Genomic DNA, 26802 nt, shown 5'->3' with positions numbered 1-26802 from the left:
AATTTGGATCAGCTACCCACATGAGGATGGATGGGGATAGATCTGACCCCTCCATAGGGTGTGGGTCCCACACCTAAGAGGCGGATCCCACACCCCCATGGAGGGTTCAGATCTATCCCCACCCGTCTCCATGTGGGTAGCAGATTTGAACCCCTAGGGGAGATGATGGGTAAAGACATGAGAGGATCCGGCTCCTCTCCAAGGAGCTCAGCACCCAAGGCACGCCCAGGGGCATCTAAGGGTGGGGCTGTGCTGCACACATCTCGATGCATACCTAGGGATGTGTGCAGCACAGCCCAACGGCTGGATGCTCCCTGGACATACTGGGCTCTCAGGAGACCAGCTCATTTGCCTGATCCTGGGCCCAACTCCCGATCAGGCAAACGGGCCGGACAACTACCAACCACGAGTCTACGACAAAGGGGCTGAGACGAGAGATGAGACTAGAGAGTCATACATAGTACTTAGTACACTCCGAATCGCTACTTATTATTACACAGTAACGAAGATGGCCCTTGCGGTTCGGAGATGCACCTGGCAAGGACAAGGAGAGTAGGTTTCGGGGCTCTTGCTCTTAGAGTATTAGTAATAGTCAACATGTTCACGGCGACATGCATTTCCGTCACTCGTTCTATCGAACCTCTCCTAATACGCTATTCTTGCCCCCTTCCCTCTCCCAAGTATCTCTCTAAATCCTATCCTTCCCCTCTCTGGTCGTCTTCTTTCACCTTCTGCTTTCAGAAACTCCGTAAATCCACCTCACTCTCCCCCACCTTCTGCTCCTCTTCTGTTCCGTCCATGGTTTCCGAAGCGACATCGATGGTGTCCGAAGTGACACTCGAAGGAAATCCTCTTCTGCGGGATTTCGTTTTCCCGCCTTTCGATGTTGTTGAAGCCAAGCATGTCCGTCCCGGGATTATAGCGTTGCTTAAGAAACTCGTAAGCTTTTTCGGTTTCTTTCTTTTGATTTTTTCTCTCCCCCAACCCCTCACCCCTCTACTTCTCCTTGGGTAGATTTATTGTTGATCGATGGAGCTTGCAGGAAAATGATTTGGTCGAGCTAGAGAAGACAGTGGAACCGACTTGGCCGAAGTTGGTCGAGCCGTTGGAGAAGATTGAAGATCGGCTCCAAGTGGTTTGGGGAATGGTGAATCATCTCAAGAGTGTTAAGGATTCTCCTGAACTCCGTTCTGCCATCGAGGAAGTTCAGGTGCGACTTTGTTCTGCATCTCTTTGCTAGGGGAAACTAGATATCTAGAAGATCAGGATTTACGGGAAATCTTTATTTATGTTAGATTGTTATCAAGTATTACGGTATCAAGCCTACCATTAATCCACCCCCCACCCCCCCCAAAAAAAAAAAAAAAAAAAAGAGGAAAAAAAAAAGAAAAAAAAGAAAACGAAAAAGGTATTACGGTATGGAAGGAAGCTGGGGCTTTGGGATAATCGGTCGCCTTTACATCCTTTACATTGTTAACTTCTGTTTTGCAGCCAGAGAAAGTTAAGTTCACACTTAAATTGGGACAAAGTAAACCCATATACGAAGCTTTCAGGGCCATCAAACAATCTTCTGATTGGCAGACAATGAGTGATGCTCATAAGCGTATTGTAGAATGTAAGTGTCCACCATATAGTGTTTCCTTAGCCTCTTCTTCCCTATTCTGTTTTTTTTTTATTTATTAAATATTATGTAAGCTCTTTCTTTTTCGGTTACCAGTGTAGAGTTGTAAATGGACAGCTGAAAATCCAGATTTGGTTCGAATTCATAGCTTTTTTATTTGGATGTTTCTCATGATAATCAGATATCGAATAAAACTTCAGATAACTTTTAATATCCGGATAATAATTGGATACATATTTGGATATTGATGTATTTGTTTCAATAGTATCCGTTCCGATTATAATTTGATATTATCCATGATTATTTAAGATTTTAGTATTTCTGATTGGCAGACAATGAGTGATTTGTTATTATTTTGGGCTGGGGCAAGGCGGGAATGCCCCCCCCCCCTCTTGTATTCATCTATTCTTTGAGATTTTTTAATAAAAGTTTGGGGGCTGGCCCGGGTCCCAGATAATATTCGGGTAAAAAAAAAATATGAGTTATACATTCTATATTTATTTATATTCTCATCAAATAGAAACAATTATGTATTAGTCTTATACTATTATCATTAATATTTACATGTTGAAAAATTAATCAGATAGTAACGGATTCAGATATCCGACTCCTTGGTGGACACAAATTCGGATATTTGGGTGAAATATCTGTCAGATATCAAATCGAATTTGAATAGTGGATATGCTAATCGGATACGAATTCAGATATGGTGTACACACTTTGATTTTCATTCTGTACACATCCCTAACCCAGTGTCCTAAAATTTGGATGTGGCTTTTGATATTTGCTAATTGTCATAGACTGTGGCTTTTGATTGACATTCTCTTAAGAATCCAAGGTTCGGTTTCCCCGTGTAATGTGGTGAACTCCCAAACAAGGATAATAACAGTGAAGGAAAATGCTAGTTTCTTAATTTGTTCACGATCCCTTTTTTTTCTTCCTGTCCTTGGTTTGGAGTTATGGGTCAAGATCATGGATTCAAGAATCGGAATCGGATTCGGATTGTCCGATTTGTATTAGAATCAGCCGAGGCCAATCCCGATTTCAGCTGATCCATCTCGGCCGATCCCAATTCCAACCTATCTGGCTTGTCCGATCCCCTTCCAATATGATTAGGGAAAATCCATCTAATTCTGGCTGTTTCCTAACCGGTTCTAGATTGGTTCGGAATCAGCCGGGACCGATCCGGATTCCGATTCCACTCTTTAAAACCTTGGTCAAGAGATGAATATGATCAGCTATGCAAACTGTACAGAGAAAGAGAAATTAATATGAATCTATATGTTCCCACTGGGCATTGAAAACTCAACAATCTCCTATCTTGCAGTTGAAAATTTGTTTGTTTCTTTCTTTCTTATTGTTCAACAGAAAGGAAAAGACCATAGGTTTCAGAACATGTTACCTTTTCTACTAAAGTCTCTCTCCAATTTTCCGGGGATATCCTAAGTTGGTGCAACTGGAGACATCATATGAAGATTCACTGAATGATCCCTAAATTAACTCATGTCTGGACATAGGACATTCATAGGAGAGGGAAAGATACTTTGGTTGGTATATGATGATACTATTTTAACTAGGATAAAAAGAAAAGCAAATGTTGTGATTCATGAAACAAGTAAGAGCAAGCTAACAGTAGAATCCCATCTAAGTTGCTATATAGTATCTTCTACCACCACATTTGCCATCACCAGAGACTTGTCCTGTCTTAGCAGCAAGCTTTCTGGTTATCCACTTCCTAGTCATTCATATTCAAGCTGAAATCTTGGGAACCAAGCTATGTGTTCTTCCAACTCCTCATAATAACTCCGAACTATTGGAAGCCATTGCTTAATAGAATCAGAGTAATGCCATTACTGCAATATGAGAATCCAAAGGGTTATGAATTTCAGATGCAAATAGGTCCCCAATAAACCATATATGTGACAGATAATAGACTGGATAAGAGTAAACAGATTCTGTTTGTGAATAGAACTTAATCGAAAGAGATAGTTCTGATGTTGTTAACAGCTCACAAACCATGCAGGATTCATATTCTAGGAAACAGAATTTTGAACTATGGTTCAGACCTGAATTCAGAGATATTAATTACCAGAAAAGGATAGCCAAAACAGAACAACATCAGAAAACAGATCTTATATGAGTATTCTGTTAGCATAAAGCCAGAGTAATAACCAATCTATTTCAGACCTGCTGGCAGAACCTTCCTTAGCACATGCGATTGGGAAATAAACTTGAATGACAAAAAAAAAAAAAAAAAAAAGATTATTGCAGGAAAGAAGAAAGAGAAGAATAGAAGTGAGATCAATGGAGGAAATAGTAGAGAGAAAGAAGAGAAATCTGCTAGCAACCAGAGTGCTGCAGGTGACAGAAGAAAGATGACAGGGGAAGAAAGAGGAGAGAGAACATTCAGTTTTCAAATAAAATATTCCGTCATTCACCATCAATATGGAGGTTTTACAAATCTTTAAATAAAAAAAGGAAACTAGAATTTCCTGTAACATACACTTCTAACAGTAACAACTGTTAAAGACTTAAATAAGACATTTAAAATAACAAAATACCACCTCAACTGATTGTGCAACCAGAACTGGGCCCCACACTTTTGATAGCCAATTATTAAAATAATTAAAAGAAGAAGTTTCAAGTAAACCTCCAGACCTTATAAGGATTACAAATAAACCCCTCCTAACAACAAGAAAGCCCCCAACTTAAAATGTACTTTCTAATTTACTCTCCACCACGAGTCTTGGACTTGGCTGATAGGCTTTGGCTTCCAAAGCCTATCATATTGATTCAGCCAGTCCAATGGTGTACTGCATCAGCCACCAAATAAGTGCTCTTTGAATTTGGTACACTTCTTCCAACTTCACCACTCTTCCATCCATGAAATTTAAAATAACGTTTATGCCAGCTCTAACTCACCTCCAAAGATACTCTTCTATCCTGCTAATTTCCTTCGAAAGAGTTCAATAATTGGGTCCCATGTGCATGAACATATATGGCTTGAACCTAGGCTGCCTTTAGAAAATTAGAAGCAACAGAACCAAACCTTTCACCCAAGGGGGAATGGCCCTTGGGAATTCTTAATTGTTGAGGGCCTCCCTGATCAATAAATTTTCTCTTATTATAGTTCATTCTCAATGACTGCCTCAAATCATAGGAGAGTACCCCGTAGGTATATAACATTTTCATGATTTACTTTATAGACAATCATTGTGTCATCCACCAATTGTAAATGAGAGGTTGACCATCTCTTTGTGCTAGACTCAAGTCCTTCCAAGACTTGAAACTTCTGAAATTACCGCCTTGGTCTCTCAGGCTGCCATATGTGTCTTCTAAGGTACCTAATTGTGGAGTCTTTGCCGGTGCCATGAGGTCATGACATGTTTTACAAACTTAAGTATACTTGTCTCCCTTGTGTTTGCTCTGTTCTCTAGATACTTCAACAAGCAGAGTTGTTATTTGGTAATTAAATCTTGAGATTTAACATTTGGATGTGATGTGCTTTGTAACATGGTCTTTTATACATGCAGCCAAGATAAAAGAGGCAGTTCTTAGTGGTGTTTCTCTTGAAGACAATAAAAGAGACCATTTTAACAACATTCAGCAGGTGTGGTTGAGAGCATGCTATTTGTTCCTATTTCTTTTGAAGTAGAATGTAGAATATGTATGCAATTGATTAATTTAGTAGTAGCTGTAAATGGTTTCCATTCTGTTTGACTCTTAACTACAAGCTGGTTTCTTATGAAATATGATCCACAGTTTAGACACATGTTTTCCAATTAGTTTTTTGTTGAATCTAAATCTTTATGTGCGTTTATTCCACTCTTCCTCTCCCTTGATGTTGGAGTTTTGTATCTAAAACTAAATTCCAAGTATATGCATATACTTAGAATGCAAAAAAAACCAACATCTTTGATGCAGATAAGTCACATAATGGGCATATTTTATTGGATATAAGCCTTGGGTGGGGTTATGTATGCATTGGGCCTTCGATTCCATGTGTTCTCTTTGTAATGGGCCACTTTGATGGACCTAAAATATGGGTACAAGGAAGGCATAAGGAATTAGGTTTAGTAGTAGCTTATATTCATTCCTGGGTTAATTAATTAGTCTTTTAGTTTTCCTAGCTTAGTAGTGGGTTTTACTTTCATAGGTGGGTAGTATTAATTAGTCTTTGAGCAATAGTTTATGATTGGAGGCCTCCCCATTGCTCAGTTTGTAAGCTGTTCGGTCACGACTCCGTCTCTTGTTCTCTAAAGGTTACTTTTGCAAACTTGGAAGAGCTTCCAGTAGCCACGTCTGAGAATCCGATTCACCCTTGTGCTCCCAATCCTCTTCCCCTGGCCGAGGAAGATCTAACATTAGGTGCCGGTGTCGGCTTCGGAGAAGAGAACTTCTGGCTTCTAGGTCTCCGATTAACCACACCACAAGTCGCCAGAACCTACCGATGGTCCCTAACCCTTCTTTACCTAACGGTAGCAACCGGTTTGCAGCCCTGCACTCTGACGATCCTGAAGATCTCAGCACTGTCTCCAAGGAATCCTTTGGTGCTGTCGCAGTGAGATGTCGCTCTCCTTCGAGCTGCCAATTAGTCGACCTTGGCAGTTCCTCCTCTGTATCTTGATCCCCTTCGACTCGGTTGTCAGACAGTTCTCTTCCCAAAAGAGACATTAACATTAACACCTTTAAACCCTCCCCCTTTGCTAACCTTCTAACTCCTTCGACTATTGTGGGACCCAGGCCCTTTCTAACCCCCGTCCGAGATATTTTCTTTCCCGTGGGTCCCACCACTCCTGTCATTGTGCGTGGAACCCTAGGAACCCTAGCTCTTTGTGGGCCTTTGCTTAATGTGCGTACCCATGTAACCCCAGCTCCTCGTGGACCTTCACCCAATCCCTTGGCCCATAATCTCTTAGATAACCCCCCTTGTGGGCCTTTCGTGCCATTTACCCACCCATCCCAAACCCTTTACCTCCCCCTCCCTCTGTTCCCCCTCAGACCTCTGTTGCTCCTCATTGTCCCATTCTTGTCTACCATCGTCGTGATTTAAGTGCCCCTCCATTCCGCAAGAAGCTGCCCATCCGGGACTATGCTACTACCAACATTGAGAAGCTTTCGCCTTTAAGTATGGATATCCGTAACCATGTTTATTGCCGAGATATTGCTATGACATAATGGGCTCCCTTAAGTTGAGTCTGTTAAGTTGTATTTAGTTCGGGGCTTTTTGGCCTCTTGTGGTTTCGGGGTTCTCCCCTTGTAAAGGCTCGGCCTTGTGTTTTTTGTTTCCTCCCGCCCCCTTTCTTTCCTTTGGTGTTGAATTATTTATTCATCCTAAAAAAAAAAAAAAACCTTCAATCCCAAGAAAATAATGGAGTTGACCTAAATCTTTGGTTTGAAAATGCTGTTGTAAATACCCTTTTACCTCAGCTATGCCAACCTCATCATTACCAGAGACAATAATATCATCCACGTAGACAGCTAAGACAACTGACTTCTCTCCTCTACGATGAACAAACTTTGAATGATCTGAATAACACTGAGAGAAGCCATACTTGCCTACTTGGTTACAATTGCACTAAACTTCTCGAACCAAACCCGAGGAGACTTTTTCCGTCCATAAATTGCCTTACGCAACTTGCACACACGTCCACCATTCTCTCCCTGAGCAACATACCCTGGAGGTTGCTCCATATACACCTCTTCGAGTAAGTCACCATAGAGGTAGACATTTTTAATGTCTAACTAAAACAATGACCAATTAAAATTAACAACCAATGATATAATAAGACGTACAAAATTCAATCTGGCAACCAGCGAAAAAGTCTCAAAGTAATCAACTTCGTAAGGTTGGGTGTATCCTTTGGCAACCAGACGGGCTTTTAGACGTTCAACAAAACCATCAAAGTGATACTTAATAGTATAAAACCCACCGACACTTCACCAGGTCCTTACCAGGAGGTAAATCCACCAAGCTCCAAGTATTACAAGTCAAAGAGAGCATCCATGGCATTTTTCCATGCAAGGATAGTAAGGGCCTCAGTATGATTCCTGGGAATGGCATGAGTAGACAAAGAGAGAGCAAAACTATAATAGGTAGATGGAAGATGGGACAAAGAGACAAACTTGTCAATAGGGTACACAACCAATGATTTTTGAGTGCATGGCCGTGTACCTTTACGAATAGCAACAGGTAAGTCTTGAGGTACAACTGGTAAGTCAGCATGCACAAGAGGACTAGGATCTACCCCAGAGGTTGAAGTTGGTACATGTAGTGATGGAGTTGGAGCAGTAATTTTTGTACTGGGCTGCCCCGATGGCTTCTTGCGCCAATAAACCTGTAGTGGAGGTGTAGGGATAGGACAAGGGAGGGTATGGGTGGTGGTTCAGAATCAGCCCACGTGTCCCCAGACGAGGTGGGCTGATTAAAAAAATAGGAAGGGCATTTAAAGAAGGTCACAAGAGCAGTAATAAACTGTTTCTGGGTCACCGGATCGTAACACCGGTACCCTTTCTTGGTAGGAGAGTAACCTAGAAAAATACACTTAGTAGACCGAGGAGCCAACTTATCACTCAGGGAATGTAAATTTTGGACAAAACACACACAGCCAAAAACCCGAGGAGGTAAGTTGAATGATGGTAAACTAGGAAACAAAATAGAAAACGGAGACTTATCGGCAAGCACAAAAGATGGCATATCATTAATCAAGCAAAAGGCAGTAAGAATCCCATCACACCAAAATTGCTTAGGAACATGCATATGTAACATAATGGCTCGAGCTACCTCAAGTAAATGTTTATTTTTCTGTTCCGCTACTCCATTTTGTTGTGGAGTATAAGAACAGCTAGTTTGATGAATCATCCCATGAGTAGCACAAACAGAAGAAATTTCATTTTGAACATATTCCAAAGCGTTATCAGAACTAAAAACTTTAATAGCGATACTAAATTGAGTCTTTTTTTTCCTTATAAAAATTCTGAACGATCCTTCAAGAGGTAAAACCAAGTAAGACGAGAGTGGTCGTCCACAAAAGTGACAAAATACTGAAAACCATGCCTATTACTTGCATGACAAGTACCCCAAATATCCGAATGAACTAAAGAAAATAAAGGACTACGGGCCATGGGTCGAGAGGGAAAAGAAGCACGGTGATGCTTTCCCAACTTGCAGCCCTCATACTCTAACCTATCTAAGGACTTAAACAGAGGAAACAAAAGTTTCAATCTAGACAAAGACAAATGTCCTAACCGACAATGCCACTGGAAAGGAGACACCCCACCAACTGTGGTAGAAGCAGCAGAAGCAGAAGGGGCAGCACAGTAGAGGTTGTACAGTCCATCTTTTTCACACCCTTCACCAATCGTCTTCCTTGTATGAAGATCCTGAAAAATACAGTGAGAAGGAAAGAAAGTTACTGAGCAGTTGAGCGCCTTAGTTAACTGGCTAACAGAAAAAAGACTTAGGGGAAATTGTGGAACATGCAACACTGAGGAAAGGCTGATATATTCCTCCTTACGTTAGCTGTCTATGGGCCCCACAGTATTCCACGATTTATTTCCTCCATGCGAGATGGCCATGGGCCCCACACAATCTGATCTTTATCCTCCCAAATCTGGGAATTAGCTCCCCTACAAATCAGCAGGTCAATAGCTATATTCTGCTCCAAATAAGGCTGGATCGATGGGTTTAATTAAACCCAGAATATTGGTTGAAAAACATAACCGATCTGCATCAGAGATATATATACTCCAGCTTGAAGGGGGGGGGGGGGAAGTGTAAGAGTGTGTCTTGTTTTGGGGGTCTATGGGTGTCCATGGACCTTGTACCAAGGGATCATGTCTAAGTTCTTTGCTAAGTTTATAGTTTGTCTTTCCTTTTTTAATTAGGTTTTCTAGTCTTGTTAAGTTTTTTGTTTCTATTTTAACTTTGGATGTAATTGTTGTTTGACTCTTAGTAGACTAACGACTAAGAGTCAGTTTTGGTTGTTATAAATATAAGGCTAGCACGATAGAGTAGATCACTCTATCGCACAGCTCTCTTCCCAACTCGATCTCCATCTTCTTCTTCTTCTGCTCTTTTTCTTTCTCTGTTTCTGGTCACATGCTTTGATATTATATCAGGTCCCTCTCATGCTCTTCACTTGTACTTTATCCACAGGAGTTGGAGAAACTGTCACAAAAGTTTGACGAGAATGTTTTGGACGCCACAAAAAGTTTTCAAAAACTTATTACAGACAAGAAGGACATCGATGGATTACCTGCTTCTGCACTTGGCTTGGCTGCACAAACAGCACTATCCAAGGTATTTGATGTACTGATGCTATATTTGAAATATTTGGTGTCTACTAGAGTTTTTCTGCCTATCGGATCAAGTTTGGATTCTGTTTCTTATTGGTACTCGTATTATATCAAATTAGGGTCATGAAAGTGCTACTGCCGAGAATGGACCCTGGGTAATTACATTGGATGGTCCAAGCTTTCTCCCTGTTATGCAACATGCTCGGGATCGATTGTTGCGTGAGGAAGTCTATCGTGCTTACATATCCCGTGCCTCTAGTGGAGATCTCGATAACACACCCATCATTGACCAAATCCTGAAGCTTAGGTTGGAGAAGGCGAAGCTTCTTGGCTACAATAATTATGCCGAGGTATGCTTTGTTGATCATTTGCAACTCTCCTCCTTCACAAACTTAAGGAGATTGTTTTCTTGTGTACAGGTAAGCATGGCAATGAAAATGGCCACCGTTGATAAAGCAGCAGAGCTCCTAGAAAAGCTTCGAAGTGCTTCTTGGGATGCTGCGGTACAAGGTGAGTGGTTGCATATATTTTACGTTATGCCCTCATGGGGAGAAAACTAGTTGCTAATCTTTATGAGCTTGTAAATTTATGTGTTCTTTTTGACTGTAGGGTTTTGGTTATAGAAAGATTGCACCTATATACAAGCATTCGGGGTGGAATTTATGTTGGTAGTATAAATCGTTTCAGAAAATTGTTGTATCAGCACAGATATGAACTTCCTATATAAGAGTTCTCAATGAGGATGGACTCAACATGGACCAAATTTATTATATCTGTGGTTATTTCCTTCTGTATCAATGCCCATGCTAATGTTCCCTACTTTAGTTTTTCCTTTGTTGTTTGTCTAGTATGGAAATCATAATTTTTCTGGAAATTGAAGTTATATGAATGCCTCCTGTTTTGCATTTGTTTCAAAATTGTTTTCATCTTAATTTTTTCTTAGCAGGTGGTTTTAAATCTACTTTGTTGTTACTGTATGTTTCAGAAGCTTTTGTATGTACAATTTTTATTTTCTTATGTAAACACTTTGCATTTGTGATGATTAGTTTATTGTTTGAAAAAACCTTTATGCTTTGACAGTTCTTTTGATCTGTAGACATGGAAGACCTTAAGAATTTCTCTAGAGAACAAGGTGCTGCAGAAGCTAAAGATTTGAACCACTGGGACATTAACTTTTGGAGCGAGAGACTTCGTGAGTCAAAATATGACATAAGTGAGGTACTCCTTTCTTCCTCATTCAATTAAGCTGCTGGTTCTATTCTATTTGTGTTGCAGTTTCTGTGTGAAGCTCAAAAAAACATCAGTTAGAAAATAATAATAGTAGTAGTAGTAGTAATAATAATAATAATAATAATCATAATGATGATGATGATGATGATGATGATGGCAGAAGATCGCTGCCAGGATGCCTGTCCCATGCACAAGCGTGGGGGCCAATGAGAGCATGTGCAAGGGGCATCAACAGGGGTGGGATTTTTTCATTTCTGGGAGTCAGGGCGGTCATTTCATGCACTCCTGTGTCTGGGCACAGGGTGCACGTGATGCAGGTGGAAGGTTCAGATCTGTAATACAGAGATCAGATCTAGTTTATAGGGAGGTTAAGGATAGGATAAAGGGAGAAGACGAGGTTTCAAGATCAGATTCTGATCTTGGATGAAGAGAGAAGAAGAGATGGGGTGATGAGAGGGAGTATCGTGATTCGTGAGAGAGAGGAGAAGAGATGAGATTGAGAGGGGGAGAAAAAGAAGAGAAGACGTTGAGGAGAGGGGAAGGGATAGAAGGTGATCAAACACATTTACACATCTGCTGATTTCCAATGAAATCCAATATTCAATTCATTCTTCAAATTTCTCCTTTCATTGTTGGTTTACATGAGTATATAAAGAAAATAAAAATGACTCTTGGACTCGAGCATTAATCACCTAGAAGCTAACTCCAATAAAACATTAAATTACCTAGAAACTAATACCAAGTAAAATTAATTACTTAACACAAACTTTGGACTCCTACATAGAAACTTAAAAGACCCAAGTCCCAACTTGAAAACTGAAAAGTCTAATTAAAGCACCTAGAAAAAGAAATCAACTCATTAACTAAGCCTAGGAAAATGCAAAGGCACTTCAAGAAAATTAAACTCAGGTCTGGTGGCTCTTTGGAGTGGACTTCATGGGCCCCACCAGCAATAATATCTTAGGGACTAACCCTGGCCAGCTTAACCCACGGTTGAGCTTAATTGAAGCTGGTTCTTGGCTTTGCAAGTTGGTCTAGTTCTGATTTGGACCAAAACAGCATGAGGGATCTTCTTCAGGCTTGATACTGCATCAGCACGCAGCCTTGCAGGGAACTTTTTCCCTAATAATAATAATGGCTACTTGAAGGTTGTGGAGGGGGAGAACAAAATTTAGTGCTTCCCAATCCCCCCCCCCCAGTCCTTTGTATTACTGTTTCTCTTTGTGGAAATCAAATTAAAGATAGTTTAAATTCATCCCAAAGAGGGGGGAAGGACAGGATAAAAATATTGGCTATTTAGACATGTTACTTTTCTTTAAGTTAGTTACACTGACTGAGGGCGGGCCTTGGTGCAACAGTAAGGTTGCTCCATTGTGACCAAGTGGTCAGGGGTTCGAGGCTGGAAACAGCCTCTCTGTGAAAGCAGGGGTAAGGCTGCCTACATTATGATCCTCCCCGGACCCCACAGTGTCGGGAGCCTTGTGCACTGGGTACGCCCTTTAGATACAATGACTCTTACCTTTTAACAGTGTGTGAACGTTGGTGTCAGACTCCATTATAATTGCCACTGGATATATTATTTACCAGTCCTTTGTATTACCGTTTCTCTTTGTGGAACTCAAAATAAAGGTAGTCTAAATTCATCCCAAACAGGGGGGAAGGGCGGGAAGAGCAATAAAAATATTGGCTAGTTAGACATGTTATTTTTCTTTAAATTAGATACAATGACTCTTGCCTTTTAACAGTGTGTGAACGTCAAATAGATTTTTAATGTGACTTACTGGTGTCTTAGTCTTGTCTGTATGTTCATCTTGGATGCAGTGGTAAAGTTGGTAGGGTCTGTAAGGCCATGCCATTGTGTGCACTGTATTGAATTGGTATCCTTTGATGTCCTTTTGATCTTTTCTGTGCATCAAATGGAACAGCTATTAAATGTTTGCTTATTGTAAGTCTTGCTACTGGAATATCATCTTTCTGCCTATGGGGTGTTGGGGTGTCAGACTTCATTATAATTGTCACTGGAAATATTATTTACCAATGGCCCAACATTATAGTGGCAGCTATATTTTCTGCATACTAACGTTGGGTTGAATGCACATCCTAATCCTGTATTCTTTTTTTTTTTAAACTTTTGGTCTAAAGAGGTGGGCAACTATATATTGGCTTGTTTTGGACTGAGAAGGGGGGTTGTCATGGCTTGCCCTTACTGCTTATTATTTTACTGTTAACATGTGTGGTAATTCTTTTGTGGTCTTGTTCAAGGATGAAATTTTGCGGTGTTCTTGTTCAAGTTTGGAAGTGATCAACTTAAAGAAAAAAATAGAAATAATGATTACTTTGAACATGTATTCCTTTGTCGACTTAAATCCTTAGGTCTGGGGAGCTCTTTCTTTCCCACTTGCCATGTGGGGTGCATTTCTTGTCAAGCTGAGAAGATTGTTAAATTCTTAGACAAGAAAAAAGATGTATAGCCAATTTAGAAGTCCTTAGCTTTGATTTAATCATTATGAAGTATGAACTCATTTTTGTTTTCAACTGAAGGATTACAATGCTGTAGTTGTAGCCCCATTTACATGAGCATTGTCATCTATGAAGTTGCTTGCAGTATGTACATACCTACACTTTTCTACAAAGAGGCCTATGACATGTTTTCACCTGCTTTTAACTCTACAGGAGGAATTACGTCCATTCTTCTCATTGCCAAAGGTTATGGATGGCCTTTTTAGCCTTGCAAAGATGCTGTTTGACATTGATATAGAACCAGCTGATGGCCTAGCTCCAGTAATGTTCTCTGCAACTGTTTCATATTTCATTGTTTCTTTTTGTCCCTATCATCAAGTTCCTCACCTTTTGATAATGTATGTTCTAAAATTCTCTAGGTATGGAACAATGACGTCAGATTTTATTGCGTCAAAGATTCTTCAGGCAATCCGATTGCATACTTCTATTTTGATCCATATTCTCGACCAGATGAAAAACGTGGTGGTGCATGGATGGATGAAGTTGTTGGTCGAAGTCGTGCACTTTCACGTGATGGCACCTCTGCTAGGCTGCCTATTGCCCACATGGTTTGCAATCAAACTCCTCCAGTTGGAGACAAGCCAAGTCTCATGACCTTCCGTGAGGTATAGTTTTGTATTTTAGCTGGTAATACTTCTCTGGCTTATATAGTCTTGAAAAACCTAATGGCCCTGGTATCTCTCACAATACATGCTTTATTCAAATCATTCTGTAGTTAGGGCTATTATCTTTCTTATGAAAAAAAAATCTTTTGAATGAAATTCAATTAAATACCAGATTCTCCATTATCATGATTAGCATGTGTACCTCTGCTTAATCTTCACTTGGAGGTATCTAAGATCAGATATATGTTTTAAGAAACTGAATGGTTTTATCTAACATGACTCGCACCTTATTGAGAAGACCTTAAAATGCACAACTACTGCTGCAGATTGTATGCAATTGTAATTTTTGTGCCACAATATTCAGGTTGAGACTGTCTTCCATGAATTTGGTCATGCACTTCAGCATATGCTCACCAAGCAAGATGAGGGTCTAGTTTCTGGTATTCGTGGTATAGAATGGGATGCTGTTGAATTGCCTTCTCAGTTTATGGAAAATTGGTGTTATCAAAGGTAATGTTGTCTTAAAAAAACCCCATCTCCTTGGCTATATTTCCTTGAAAGATGTATCTGCCTTATATGGGCTTTCTGGACTCCACATGTTAGACAAATTTATGAGTTTAAACACATGACTTTTGGTGTCCTTGTTTCATATTTTAGAGCATGATTTGGCATTCATCTTTAAATATAATCTCCTGACACAATAACTTGCGATATTGTATATGATATGTAACTAGATATTTAAATTATCAGAAATGTTCTATTGATGTTTCAAAGTCCAAAATGTAGAGGGGTTGAATGAGAAAATTCCTAAATAAACATCCAATTCCAGCTCTTCAGTTTGTGTAGTGTTTTCTACAACTTTAAGGGCAAACCTCTGATGACAGTTTTGAAATCTTCTATGTGAAGTCATTCAGCTGCTACCTTAATATTTTCATCATGTTCCTTGATGGTTGTAACGACCCTAAACCCGGACAGGGTATAAGGTACTGCCCTCACGGGCATTGGACAGAAACCACCATTCACATTTTTATAATAATCCAATTCCCATACATCACATACATACACAGCGGAAGACTTAACAACACTGGAAGCTGGATTTAAGGGTTACACATTGTATATACATGTACTGGTGGCAAATACTAAAGTTTAGCGTAGTTATCAAAAATTATATTACATCAAAAGATTGTGTTATCTCATTGTTTATCCAAAGTCCTAACATCGTAAGTTCTCATGAGTCATGACCTGTCTCTAAGGTTAGTGCACCACGTGCACTCACAAGTCACAACCTATAGAATCTGGTGTTGTGCACACCTCTCCTCTGAACTCATCTTCTGAAAAGAAGATTTATTACAGGGATGAGTTAACAACTCAATGAGGAAAAACGTTTTACTGTTATGTCAAGTCTTAGCCAATATTGTGAAATACTGATAGTGCACTATTTAGAAGAGGTTAGCCTGGCCTCGTGTCAATAAATCAACTCTTTACCCTAGTACTGTAACCTAGGAGAGGAATGACACGGCTCGTACTCGTAATCTCGTATCACATACAGGATTTTACTGAGTCCTTAGCTCGCTCTCGTATCACATACAGGATTTTATCGATTCCTTAGTTCGTCCACATACTTGATTTTATCGAGTCCTTAGCTCGTTCACATACATGATTTTACTGAGTCCTTAGCTCATAAGAAACCTCATCTAGTACATAACCCCTTACTGGAAAGGGACGGTATTCACAAGGTCATGTTCTCATAGTACTACTATTATCAATCTTATTCACTTGATTTAGATATCTCGTACATTTGTTTACATATCTCGTACACATTTACATTTCTCATTTACATGCTCACATTTCTTATACACAAACATATACTCATACAACTTGTCATATAACACCTTAACATATACTTAACATCATATCATTTTAAATGTATTATGTCAAATATTTCAATACGCCTCATATAGCAACACATACAATTCTCTCACATTCACTAATTATGCATACAAGTCAAACATTCAATAATCCATATCATTCTGATAAACTATATTACACATCATAAAATACATAACCATGCTTATACATTTCAATATACATCATATAGAAATACTAGTATGTCATTCGCAGAGTCAATATGTTTATCGTAGCATCTAAGTCTCTCAAGTCCTAAAATATCAAGCCAAAGTATCATGTCAATACATCTTACAATTATATAATACCCATCATAGTACATATAAATATACCTTAGTATATTAAATTACAATATATTCATGACTTGCTTGCGGGGTGTTACAATGGTTGCTTGTACTCCATTTTTTTCAATTAACTATATCTTTGTGCTGCAATCGGTAGATTTCGTTTTAATATTGAATTGCTTCCTGATCTTGCTGATTATTGTAACTGAGTACATTTTAGTGTTTCACACCGACTTAATGATCGTTTTTTTCCTTCTCACTTGGATGTTTTAGGGATACTTTGATGAGCATTGCCAAACACTATGAAAGTGGAGAGAGTCTCCCGGAAGAAGTATATTTGAAGCTCCTTGCAGCTAGGACTTTCCGTGCAGGTTCACTTAGCCTTCGTCAGGTTGGTATATCAATTTACATGATGTATACTTACTTATTTTGCTTGTTCTTTTGCTTTTCTATATAGGCAATTCTATTTTTGGTTAACTTTTGCATTTTAATGTGGTGTTAAGCTTTTCTAGATTTAATGTTATGTTATTTCGGTTTTGACCTAAATAACATATTATGCCATTGATCTTGGTCTACTTATTTTTCAGATACGATTTGCAACTTTGGATTTGGAGCTGCATACAAAGTATGTTCCTGGTGGTGCAGAATCCATCTATGACTATGATCAAAGAGTGGGTAAAAGGACACAAGTGATTCCATTGCTGCCCGAGGACAGGTTCCTTTGTAGTTTCAGCCATATTTTTGCAGGTTTGTGATTTTGGAATTCCTTATTAATGTTTGTAGTGCTTTTTTTGTATGACTTTATTTACACTAATTTTCCTTCTGTGCACATAAGGTGGATATGCAGCTGGATACTACAGTTACAAGGTAGCTTTTGTTGCTCTTCTAGCTGGTTTTGCAGTATCTTTTGAAGTTTATACTTTCTTGTGACTGTTTATCATCCTTATCGATGTCTTTTAAAAGCTTCTGTTTTGTTATGATGTTATTGACCATTAAGTGTTGTAATAAATGTAATTATTACAAAGAAATTCGTATTCATGACTTTAGCTCTGATATACTAAGTGCATTAACTTAAGCATTATACCCACTATATTGTGATATTCCCAGGTTGACACTAAGGGGGGGGGGTGAATCAATGTCTCAAAATTTCTCCCAAAATTGTTCCAACACTCCCTTGGTATTCCCAACACCGATGGCACTGTGACTATCAACTATTATGGCACGACACACAACACAATACTGTAGGCAATCACATTGATAATGATGTCTCACTTCCGACGCACAAACACTGTCTTATGCACTTCCACCTCATTACTACTAAGAGGTCAGGTCTACCAGATAGTGCACACCCATCCTGTCATCACCATCACACTTCAATATATTCAGACAAATAAAGTTAAACAACCATAATGACACACGGTTTACGTGGTTCGACATTGTGCCTGCATCCACGGAATAATGGTCTAACCGACCTCAACACTTATTCACACTAGTGATTTTTAGCTACGACAACAACTTAGGAACACCGTAATCTAGTCCAAAATCTCCCCCGAGATCTCGCCGAGATTCTCGGTTTTCCAATTTCCCGAGTCGAGATGGCCTACGGAACTTAAAATGTTAATATCTCTCCGAGATCCGAGATCCGACATTTCGGCGAGATCTCGGTTTGATATAGGAAAATGCCCATGTAGGTCCTTTATATGAGTGCCAGATCTCGAGATCTTGCTGGAAATTCTTGGTATACAGACACCTATCTATGCCAGGATCCAAGACAGAGAAGACACACACTTATTTATGCCTAATATCATTTAAGTAAATGCTTTTGTATTTGTATTTCATTTACTTAAGATATTATTCATAAATATGCAAATACCCCCCCATTTGAATCCAATAAAAATAGTTAAAAAATCAAATTCCAAAAGGAAAAAAAGTCTACCCCCCAGTTCAAGAACAAAAACTAGATTTTCGGCGATAGGTGCAATTTTCAACTTTCTAATGCTGGGATTTTTCTCAAATCTAAAAATTCCATAAATCTTATTATGGTAAAACATTGCTAAAAACCAAAAGTACGGTAAAATATTCATTTGTTTTGATGTCCAAAAAATTATTTTCATTCAGAGTGATTTTGACAGCATTCGTGCACACCGAATTAAGTTTGACCAGTACATAACTCTTTCAATATAAGTCAGATTTTAGCAATCTTGGACTTGTTGGAAAGCTATGTTTTGAAAGCTTTCCAACAAGTCCAAGATTGCTTAAATCTGATTTATATTGAAGGAGTTATTTAGGCATAAATAAGACTGTTTGTCCTGTGTCTGTCCTGGTTTCTAGAATAAGCAAGTGTCTGTCCTGCTTTCCCACTAACTAAAACTCCTATTTGGACTTTGTTTTTGCAAAATCTAATAATGCCATTGTGTTTAAATGGCCTAAAATAGGCTGTATACCGATTTTCAGACCCAAAAGAGGTCTAAAACCCACCGAGATGGGCTTCCGAGTCGGAAAAAAAAAAAAATGCACAAACTCGCCGAGATCTCGGCCCAACTCGGTTTTTTGCTGGGCTGAGATGGCTCCGAGACCTGAGTTTTCGAACCTTGCACCGTATCCTGCTTCAACACCTGTCTACACAAGTGCAAGGACAACAATCTGGATTGGTGTATTTCAGCCGCAACAACGACTCAGGATCACTGTCCTACTTCAACCGTTGACGACGCAAAGGCAAGGACTTCAATGTCTAAACCTTAAATAAGTCCCACTTGCTAGGTTTACAATGAAAGATCAAATAAATCAAATACCATCAATACAATTCATGGTCTAGATATTTTTCACCAATAAACAACACCAGACAATAAAATCAAGGATTTGCAATGTGGAATAACTCTACCCCTCTTGGCCTTCTACCAGCAGCTTCCTTGGAGTCTTCAATAGAATATACGTTAGAGGAATAATAGTAACTCAGGCATAGGTTGTAGGGGTTAAATATAAACCAGGGAAGAAGGATAGGTAGAAGATAAAGGAAAAAGAATAAGGGATATGACCAAGGCCTCTCACCTATGGCCTTGTGTCAGTCTCTTACTAACCACAAGGTATCTCACCTCTCACTATCTCTCACAACTCAATGGTACTAAACCAAGCAATCTTTATTCATAAAATTCTTGTGTCTTGAGCTCTATGGCTCTTACATCTTATATAGGCTAGCAAAACATAACAAACCCACAAAACATTTGTGTAACTTCCACCTACTAGCCACCAAACATTGACTTAACTCCCACCAAACCTTTACCTAATTTGACAAGGGAGCCTCCCTTTGACAATAGGACCTCCTTTATTGACAACTAATATACTCCTAAAGATTCTTTACACAGACTAAAATTGGGCGTATGCCTGGCCCAATATTATCTTAGGCATAGACCTAGCTTGGTCCATGAAAACCAACAAATATGGGTCTATGTTATTCGGGCCTTGTTTTTGCAGTTGGAACCTTTGATCCACATCAACATGTAGGTCTAGAAAGAAGCGGGTCTCTTTCACTTCGGATCTTATGAGTGGAAGTGGTCTCTCCGATCAAGTTTCAACGGTAGGAGGGGCAGTGAGCTGTATGGGACAATCCAAGGTGGGGGTGTGGGCCATGCTGTTTTGGGTATGGTGGATAGGCAATGACACCCAGGGGTGTTGGCCATACCTGATGCAAATCCAAGAGGGTAAGCAAGCCAAGATCGAATCTGGAAGAGAATAGGGGTAGGTGCTGGACAGCTTGGGTTAGATATGGTTAGTTCTGATCATGCTGTGTTGGTGTTTGAATGATGAAGGTGGAAATGGTGATGGATGATGAATGTTGAAGATAGTAGGATAACTTTGGCAAGCTAGAGTCCCACTAGTTGCCCAACCATAGGAGTTCCACCTAGGCCCTCTTGAGTTACACAAGAAAATATTCAGCTTGTTTGCTGTAAAAATTCATTGGGTGCCTTTGAGAGCAGCCAAGACTTACATTATATAGAGATAGAAATCTTGAGTACAGCAAAATAATCATTAAAGAAACCCTTAGAATTCCAAAACCCCTTTGGAATTCCCCATACATAGATAACAAGTCCTAGATATGGAAAATTGCCCCCATGACCTAGAAAATTGTTCCCAAGATATTGAAACTACAATCAAGATATAATGACTACTAAGCTAGGAAAACTAAAAGACTAATTAATCCTACCTAGGAAAGTAAAACCCACTACATTAATTAACCTAGGAACATGAAAGCTACTACTAAGCCTAATCCCGTATGCCTTCCTTGTACCTACATTTTAGGCCCATTAAAGTGGCCCATTACAAAGAAAACAAATGGAATCAAAGGCCCAATGCATACATAACCCCACCCAAGGCTTATTTTCAATAAAATAAGCCCATTATGTGACTTATCTGCATCAATACCGGTTTGGGTATGGCGGATTTTGCAGAATTGACATCAACACCGGTCTTCTTCAAGGTGGCTTGCATAATCTTAGCCAAGTTGGAGATTGTTGGGATTGGGCTTTTATTCTGTGGATCCACATAATTAGTATTGGGTCTGTATTTGTATTTGGGTCCATTACTTCTAAGGGGGAAAAATTGTAGCCATCTTCTCAGCCTTGCACAGTCTGTTGTTCTCATCCTTGCCCAAAAGTCTTAGGTTCCTTACAGTGGATTCTGATCAAAGGAAGTTGCTTGGACAAAGGTTGACGGATGATAGCCTCTTAGTCGGGCCTTTCCCTATTGAAGAAAGAAAATGAACGGGGCTGGGAAGAGCTTGCTAGTCCACTTGCCTTGCTTTCAGAATAGCGTAACAGAAGATAGTTGTTATCTATCTTTCTTTCCCTAGCCGCATACTAGGTGCTCGATCGGGGGCAGGGCATGAAACCGTGAAGTTGGTGGGCGGTGGGCTCTTCTGCCTTAACTTGAAAGAAGGCAATGAAATTGTCCTAAGACAAGGTGCCTGACAGGGCGCACTAAGCCTACTAAGTCAAACCCTTAAGTCAACAAGGTCAAGAAAGCTCTAAACACCCTCAATCAGGCTTTTCTTTTTAACCTTTCCTGTTGGAGGCGAGGTGGTTTGCCCGATCCCAGTGGTAGTATTTTTGGCCAATGGTGTGAAGGGCAAATGCATTAAAAAATGTTGATCATTTTCTTTAGAGTGAGAAAAAATAATGTCAAAACTCAACCAGTTTGATATTACTTTCAGTGTCCTTTGTTGTCAGTTATGTAGCCTATCTTGCTTGGGGCCCGGATATCTGTTTGACCAGTTGGACAGGTTGGACCCACATGATCTAATATATGTAACAGTCTTTTGAACTCTCAACCAGAGTGGAATGCTACTTATTGTCCAATTTTCATTTGGCATCATATGTTAATTTATTTGGCATTGATGGAGGAGCTGACTAGACTCCTGCTTTCCAACCGAAAGAAAAAATATGTTCTGATTAGTGTCAGTTATGAATTTCCATTTATCTTCTAAATTTAGTTTTCTAATGCTGCAGTGGGCAGAGGTGCTATCAGCTGATGCTTTCTCAGCATTTGAGGAGGCCGGACTGGATAACAACAAGGTATGGCTGCAAAACTGATTTGAGGAATATTTTGCTGTTTCATTCTGATGACTTCTCATTCAATCCAATGGAACTCCTTGTGTTAGACTGCTTTATTTTTCATTTCTTTATTAGTCCCCCTCAAAATATATATATATATATATATATATATATATACTAGTAAAGTTGCACGTGCAAATGCACGTGTTTGCTTTTTTTCATGTATGAATCACTGAAATGAACACCCAACATTTTAGATGTGTTACTCAAATAATAAAATTGTTTATATAAACAAACATTACAATAATCCTTTTTTTCTTTTATTTCTTTACAACTTCTTTTCATTTATAATATATGCATTTTTAATTGTGTCTTAGGAATAATTGAATTTAGCTTTAAAATTGTGAGAAAACTAAGTAGTGAAACGAATGGTACCTTAATTTTTATAAAAGAATAATTAATGCAACATTGAGGGGGGTTTATCATGGATAATATTGTAATATATTTTTTTTTTGATAATTATCTCTTATTGAATTTATCTGAAAAAACGTGAGAAAACTGAGTAGGGAAACGATTGATCCCTTAATTTTTATAAAAGAATAATTAATGTAACATTGAGGGGGGGTTTATTAATGGAGGAATAATTTAATTTAGCTGAAAATTATAACAATTAATAATTAATAATTAATGAAGGGTATTTTCAAAATTATAACAATTAATTGAGGGGGGGGGGGTTTATCAATTGTTCAAGGAATAATGGATAATATTGTAAAATTTTTTTTTGGTAAGATAAGATGGGATTATTTTATACATTGGAAAGTGGGGTTTTATACATTGTTCAATGAAAAATGAGATTATTTTACTCTCTCTTTATAATTTCTAATTTCTAATTTCTAATTAATAATAATTATCTCTTATTGAATTTATCTGAAAAAACGTGAGAAAACTGAGTAGGGAAACGATTGGTCCATTAATTTTTATGAGAGAATAATTAATGTGACATTGAGGGGGGGTTTATTAATGGAGGAAGAATTTAATTTAGCTGAAAATTATAACAATTAACAATTAATAATTAATGAAGGGTATTTTTTTGGGCTTATTGATATTGTTGAAGGGTATTTTTGGTATGAAAAGATTTGCCATGACTTTTGAGTTTCTACATTTATATTATAGTATGATGTATATATATCCCTCCACTGGCTTTATTGAATGAAAACTAGTAGTCAAGACTCTTTGTGAAAGAGATGGAAGAAACATCATACTTGAAGTGGGAAACTCTTGGACCACAGAACAATGAAGAATCCAAAACCCCTTCTTATTGAAATCTCTGCCTCTGGTGCAGCAAGATTGTGTCTGTAGAAAGTCAAGGTGCAGTAGACTCTGATACGATGAGATACACCTTAGACCCTTGTTTAGTGCTGAGTTCCTCTCATTTAATGGCATTCACTTAATAGCCCTACTGCCCTCCCCTCTGTATCTGAATAACCAATAAAAACCATGGAGCAAGACGACAGCATCATCTTTAATAGGCCTACACTTTTGTATCTGAAACTGCATGAATGACCTGCTCTAGGCTTCGTCTTAGCTTTCTGATGCCAGATGGAGTTGGACTTTGTGTCGAACGGCCATCAAAATTAAATTTAGTATGGTCCTGGGTGTAGTAACCCAAAGGCCTGTTGATCAGAGTAATGTATTAGGTAGATCAGGGGTCAAACAAATATAAATGCTGCAAAAATACCTTGCAACTACTCTGTCGTTAACAATGGGCAAATTCTGACTGTCTTCGAAAAAGGTTTCTCATTAGCTTTCTCTGAAGTGGATTTAATCAATTCTAATGAGAGGAATTTAACTGTCTGATGGCAAAAGTGGAAGTCATTTCAATGAAGGTGGAATTTGTCCTCAAGGCAGCAAGTCATACCATTTTAACTAATATAGCTCACTGTAGCCTTTTCGGCTCACATTCTGTTAGAAAGGAAAGCAACCTATGGCCCATGTTGGATGGATTTTCTCCACACTGTACAGCTTTGTGGTCCTCACCGACAACCCATCAAATTGAGAATAGTGCAGAATTCTTTAGTTATCCACTGGCCATATTACCTTAAAAAATATCTACTTTCATTTATCAGCGTTTTATATAGGAAGTTTGTTTTAGTAAACATACACAACCATAAGTCTCTCCTATCCATCATTACAAGACCCTCAGGTACCCTGTCTCAATAGATTATCTCGATTACCCATTTTTTTCCAACTATGGAATCTTGCCTTAAATCCTAGATTCTAGTCTTCTTGGATGTTATACAGTTAGGCCTTTATAAGCATGTGGTTAACAGTGAGAATTGACCTGCATCTTGCTATTCTTTTTCTTATCAGATGAGCGTTGCTTAAATATGTTAGCAGTCCATCCTTTATGCCATTACGAATATCTGTAGATGTTTATTTTCTATGGAGGTTGGTCTCCACAAACTTTGCTCTTGGCTCTCACTGCCCTCCAAGTATTTTAAGTATGTCTTCGCAAGTAGGGATGAAGTTCCACCAATTGTCCCCAACTTCAAATTCTTAATGCCGTCAAACTCTTTGGAAATTAAAACTTAGTTCATACATGCAAAGAGATATAACAATGTAAGTTTAGGGATGGTTCTCTCTCTCCCATACCATTGGCTATAGAGGTTACCCCAACTTCTAAACTGGGCATGACCTCCGTCTTGATCCAAACGGGGCTCGAAGCTGCTCCCCTTGTCTTCGTTCCTCCTTTCTGTATTTTTCCTGCAATTTTAAGTGACCAAGTCCAAAGTCAAAACATGGCAGTCTTGCCCCAATTTCCGACTTTTCTTCTCTGTAGTCTGCACTAAATCCATGGAGTACTGATAAATCAATTACCAGCGGTGGACATTACCTCTTCTGTTCACATATTTCTGATCCATCAACTGCGTAAGAGGGAGGGATCGAAGGGGAACCGTAGACGGTTCTACTGCTGCTCGGCGACAAAACAATAGAAGTCGCAATCTTGAGTATCCCTGTGCAACCCTTGATCCCAATGTCTTTCTTCTCTCTTCAACCTTTCCCGAAAACTCAAATTCTGCAGCCACACAGAGATTAGGAGTACCAAGCCACCGAAAATCCCTCTCATGTAAATCCATCCTTTGTAATTTGGAATCCTATGTTCTGTTCATACAGTTTCTCATTTGTATGTGGAAACTCATCTAAGAACCTACCCACGTAACTATGTTATCCTCCTGTTCCGTGTATACATTTTCTCATTTGTATGTGTAAACACATTTAGAACCCACTGCCTAACTATATTCTCCTCTTGATTCCAAATAGTTCCTAGTTTTTGCCTGATGATATTTGCTGGAGAATGGCGCATTTGTGCATTGATAGCAGAAATCCCATCGCGTTGGATAAAAAATAAAAATAAAAAACAGAGAGATGCATTGGTGTTCAAATCATGACTGTCTAGAACAGAAACCTTGGTTGGCACTGGATCGACCAAGGCAAAACTTCGTTGTGTATGACTTGTCGTCGTCGGACTGGAGTACACAAATTGGGAGGATTAGGAGAATTGGTCTGAGGAGAGAGAAGAAAGGGAATGATGGAACATGTAACAATTTACATCAATAGGCATTCTAACACCACATCATTGTATACAGGGTAAAAATGTCAGGTTACAGATTTTATTTGTGACCTGCTTGGTTACAAACAGACGAACCCTTCTTTTAATGTTATTTTAATTTCGATGTCAGACACAAAGGCAAGATTCATTATGGAGTTGGTGGAAACACGGTGACAACTTTAGATGCTGCATGAATGAATACAAGCGTAACTTTGCATGACCTTACGCAGCTTTAGTTGGGTTTGTTAATGAACTCGTCACTGTTTCATCATGCATCCAAATTATTTGGGAGGAAATATTGTTTCCAAAGCATCCATAATTAATCCCTCAATGAAATAGTGGAACTTATTGCAATTCATGGCTACTTGAAAACCTCAAATGACCATTATTAAAATTACTGGAAATTTGTTTGTTCTTGTAACAGGCTGTTAAGGAGACTGGTCATAAGTTCCGAGAAACCATTCTTGCCCTTGGAGGTGGAAAACCACCACTTGAGGTTAGACTGAATAAACTGCATGTGTTCTGTTGGAATTTCTGTTACTTGCTTAGGAGGCAAAGCTTTGTGATTGCCCCAGTAGAGTTTGTGGCTTGAGCATAGTGTTGTCACCTTGTTGCTTTAGCTTTTTGCATTTCATTAGTTCCGTTGCTTTCCATCCTTAAAATTTTCTTGAGTTTATGTCACCTCCAGGTTTTTGTGGAATTCCGAGGGCGTGAACCTTCCCCAGAAGCACTTCTCAGGCACAATGGCCTGCTAGCAGCCACAGCTTCAGCTTGAGTACTTCACTGTGTTAATGCACATTTGTTGGGAGACATCCCCATGTTGCAGGGGAGATTCGTGGTCTTTCCCAATGTAAGCTCTGTTATAGCCATCCTCAGTTTTAGATTTTCTTTACCCAGTTATGACTATTTGTATGCCCTTTGATTGAAGATTATTTTTATATTTATTCAAAAAAAAAAAAAATGTACTGGATGCACTTGATGATCAGAAGTTAAGACGTATAGTTCAGTTTTTTACCATATCTTTTGAAGCCATATGGAAAACACGTTTTAAATGCATTTTAAACCGCATAGAGACACGTTCTAACTATGGTTTGGGAAGGTTATGTGTGGCACATCAAACAATCGAAACCATGACTTCAGATCTTGAGCATAAACCAGCAAGATTTTTTTTTTCTTCAAGAAT

General features: G+C 38.9%; 1 protein-coding gene across 3 annotated transcripts; it reads left to right on the top strand.

The window, feature by feature from the left end:
* The first annotated feature begins 507 nt into the window (after nt 1-507).
* On the top strand, nt 508-26487 carry LOC122660193 (probable cytosolic oligopeptidase A). 3 transcript variants are annotated; one of them, XM_043855401.1, is made up of 17 exons: nt 508-939; nt 1043-1210; nt 1492-1615; nt 5155-5227; nt 9776-9923; nt 10039-10269; nt 10339-10429; nt 11016-11137; nt 13823-13930; nt 14029-14274; nt 14639-14784; nt 16737-16854; nt 17051-17210; nt 17299-17330; nt 21965-22030; nt 26044-26115; nt 26308-26486. In XM_043855401.1, exons 1-17 carry the CDS (start codon nt 529-531, stop codon nt 26392-26394), a joined length of 2403 nt encoding a protein of 800 aa, XP_043711336.1. In that variant the 5' UTR covers nt 508-528; the 3' UTR covers nt 26395-26486. The 3 variants fall into 3 exon arrangements, with proteins under 3 accessions (XP_043711336.1, XP_043711335.1, XP_043711337.1); XM_043855400.1 differs by having other exon boundaries at nt 5155-5231; nt 9780-9923; XM_043855402.1 differs by lacking the exon at nt 26044-26115 and having other exon boundaries at nt 5155-5231; nt 9780-9923; nt 26308-26487.
* The last annotated feature ends 315 nt before the right edge of the window (nt 26488-26802 follow it).

The sequence above is a fragment of the Telopea speciosissima genome, chromosome 4 (assembly GCF_018873765.1).
Source record: "Telopea speciosissima isolate NSW1024214 ecotype Mountain lineage chromosome 4, Tspe_v1, whole genome shotgun sequence".
Taxonomy (NCBI): domain Eukaryota; kingdom Viridiplantae; phylum Streptophyta; class Magnoliopsida; order Proteales; family Proteaceae; genus Telopea; species Telopea speciosissima.
This window is presented reverse-complemented; position numbering and strand designations above follow the sequence as displayed.

What these genes read in the sequence shown, in the direction of transcription:
- LOC122660193 (XM_043855401.1), top strand. Translation starts at nt 529, where the DNA reads ATGCACCTGGCAAGGACAAGGAGAGTAGGTTTCGGGGCTCTTGCTCTT. An exon ending in CACAAACAGCACTATCCAAG is followed by an intron (nt 9,924 to 10,038) that starts GTATTTGATGTA and finishes ATATCAAATTAG; the next exon opens with GGTCATGAAAGTGCTACTGC. An exon ending in GTCTCATGACCTTCCGTGAG is followed by an intron (nt 14,275 to 14,638) that starts GTATAGTTTTGT and finishes CACAATATTCAG; the next exon opens with GTTGAGACTGTCTTCCATGA.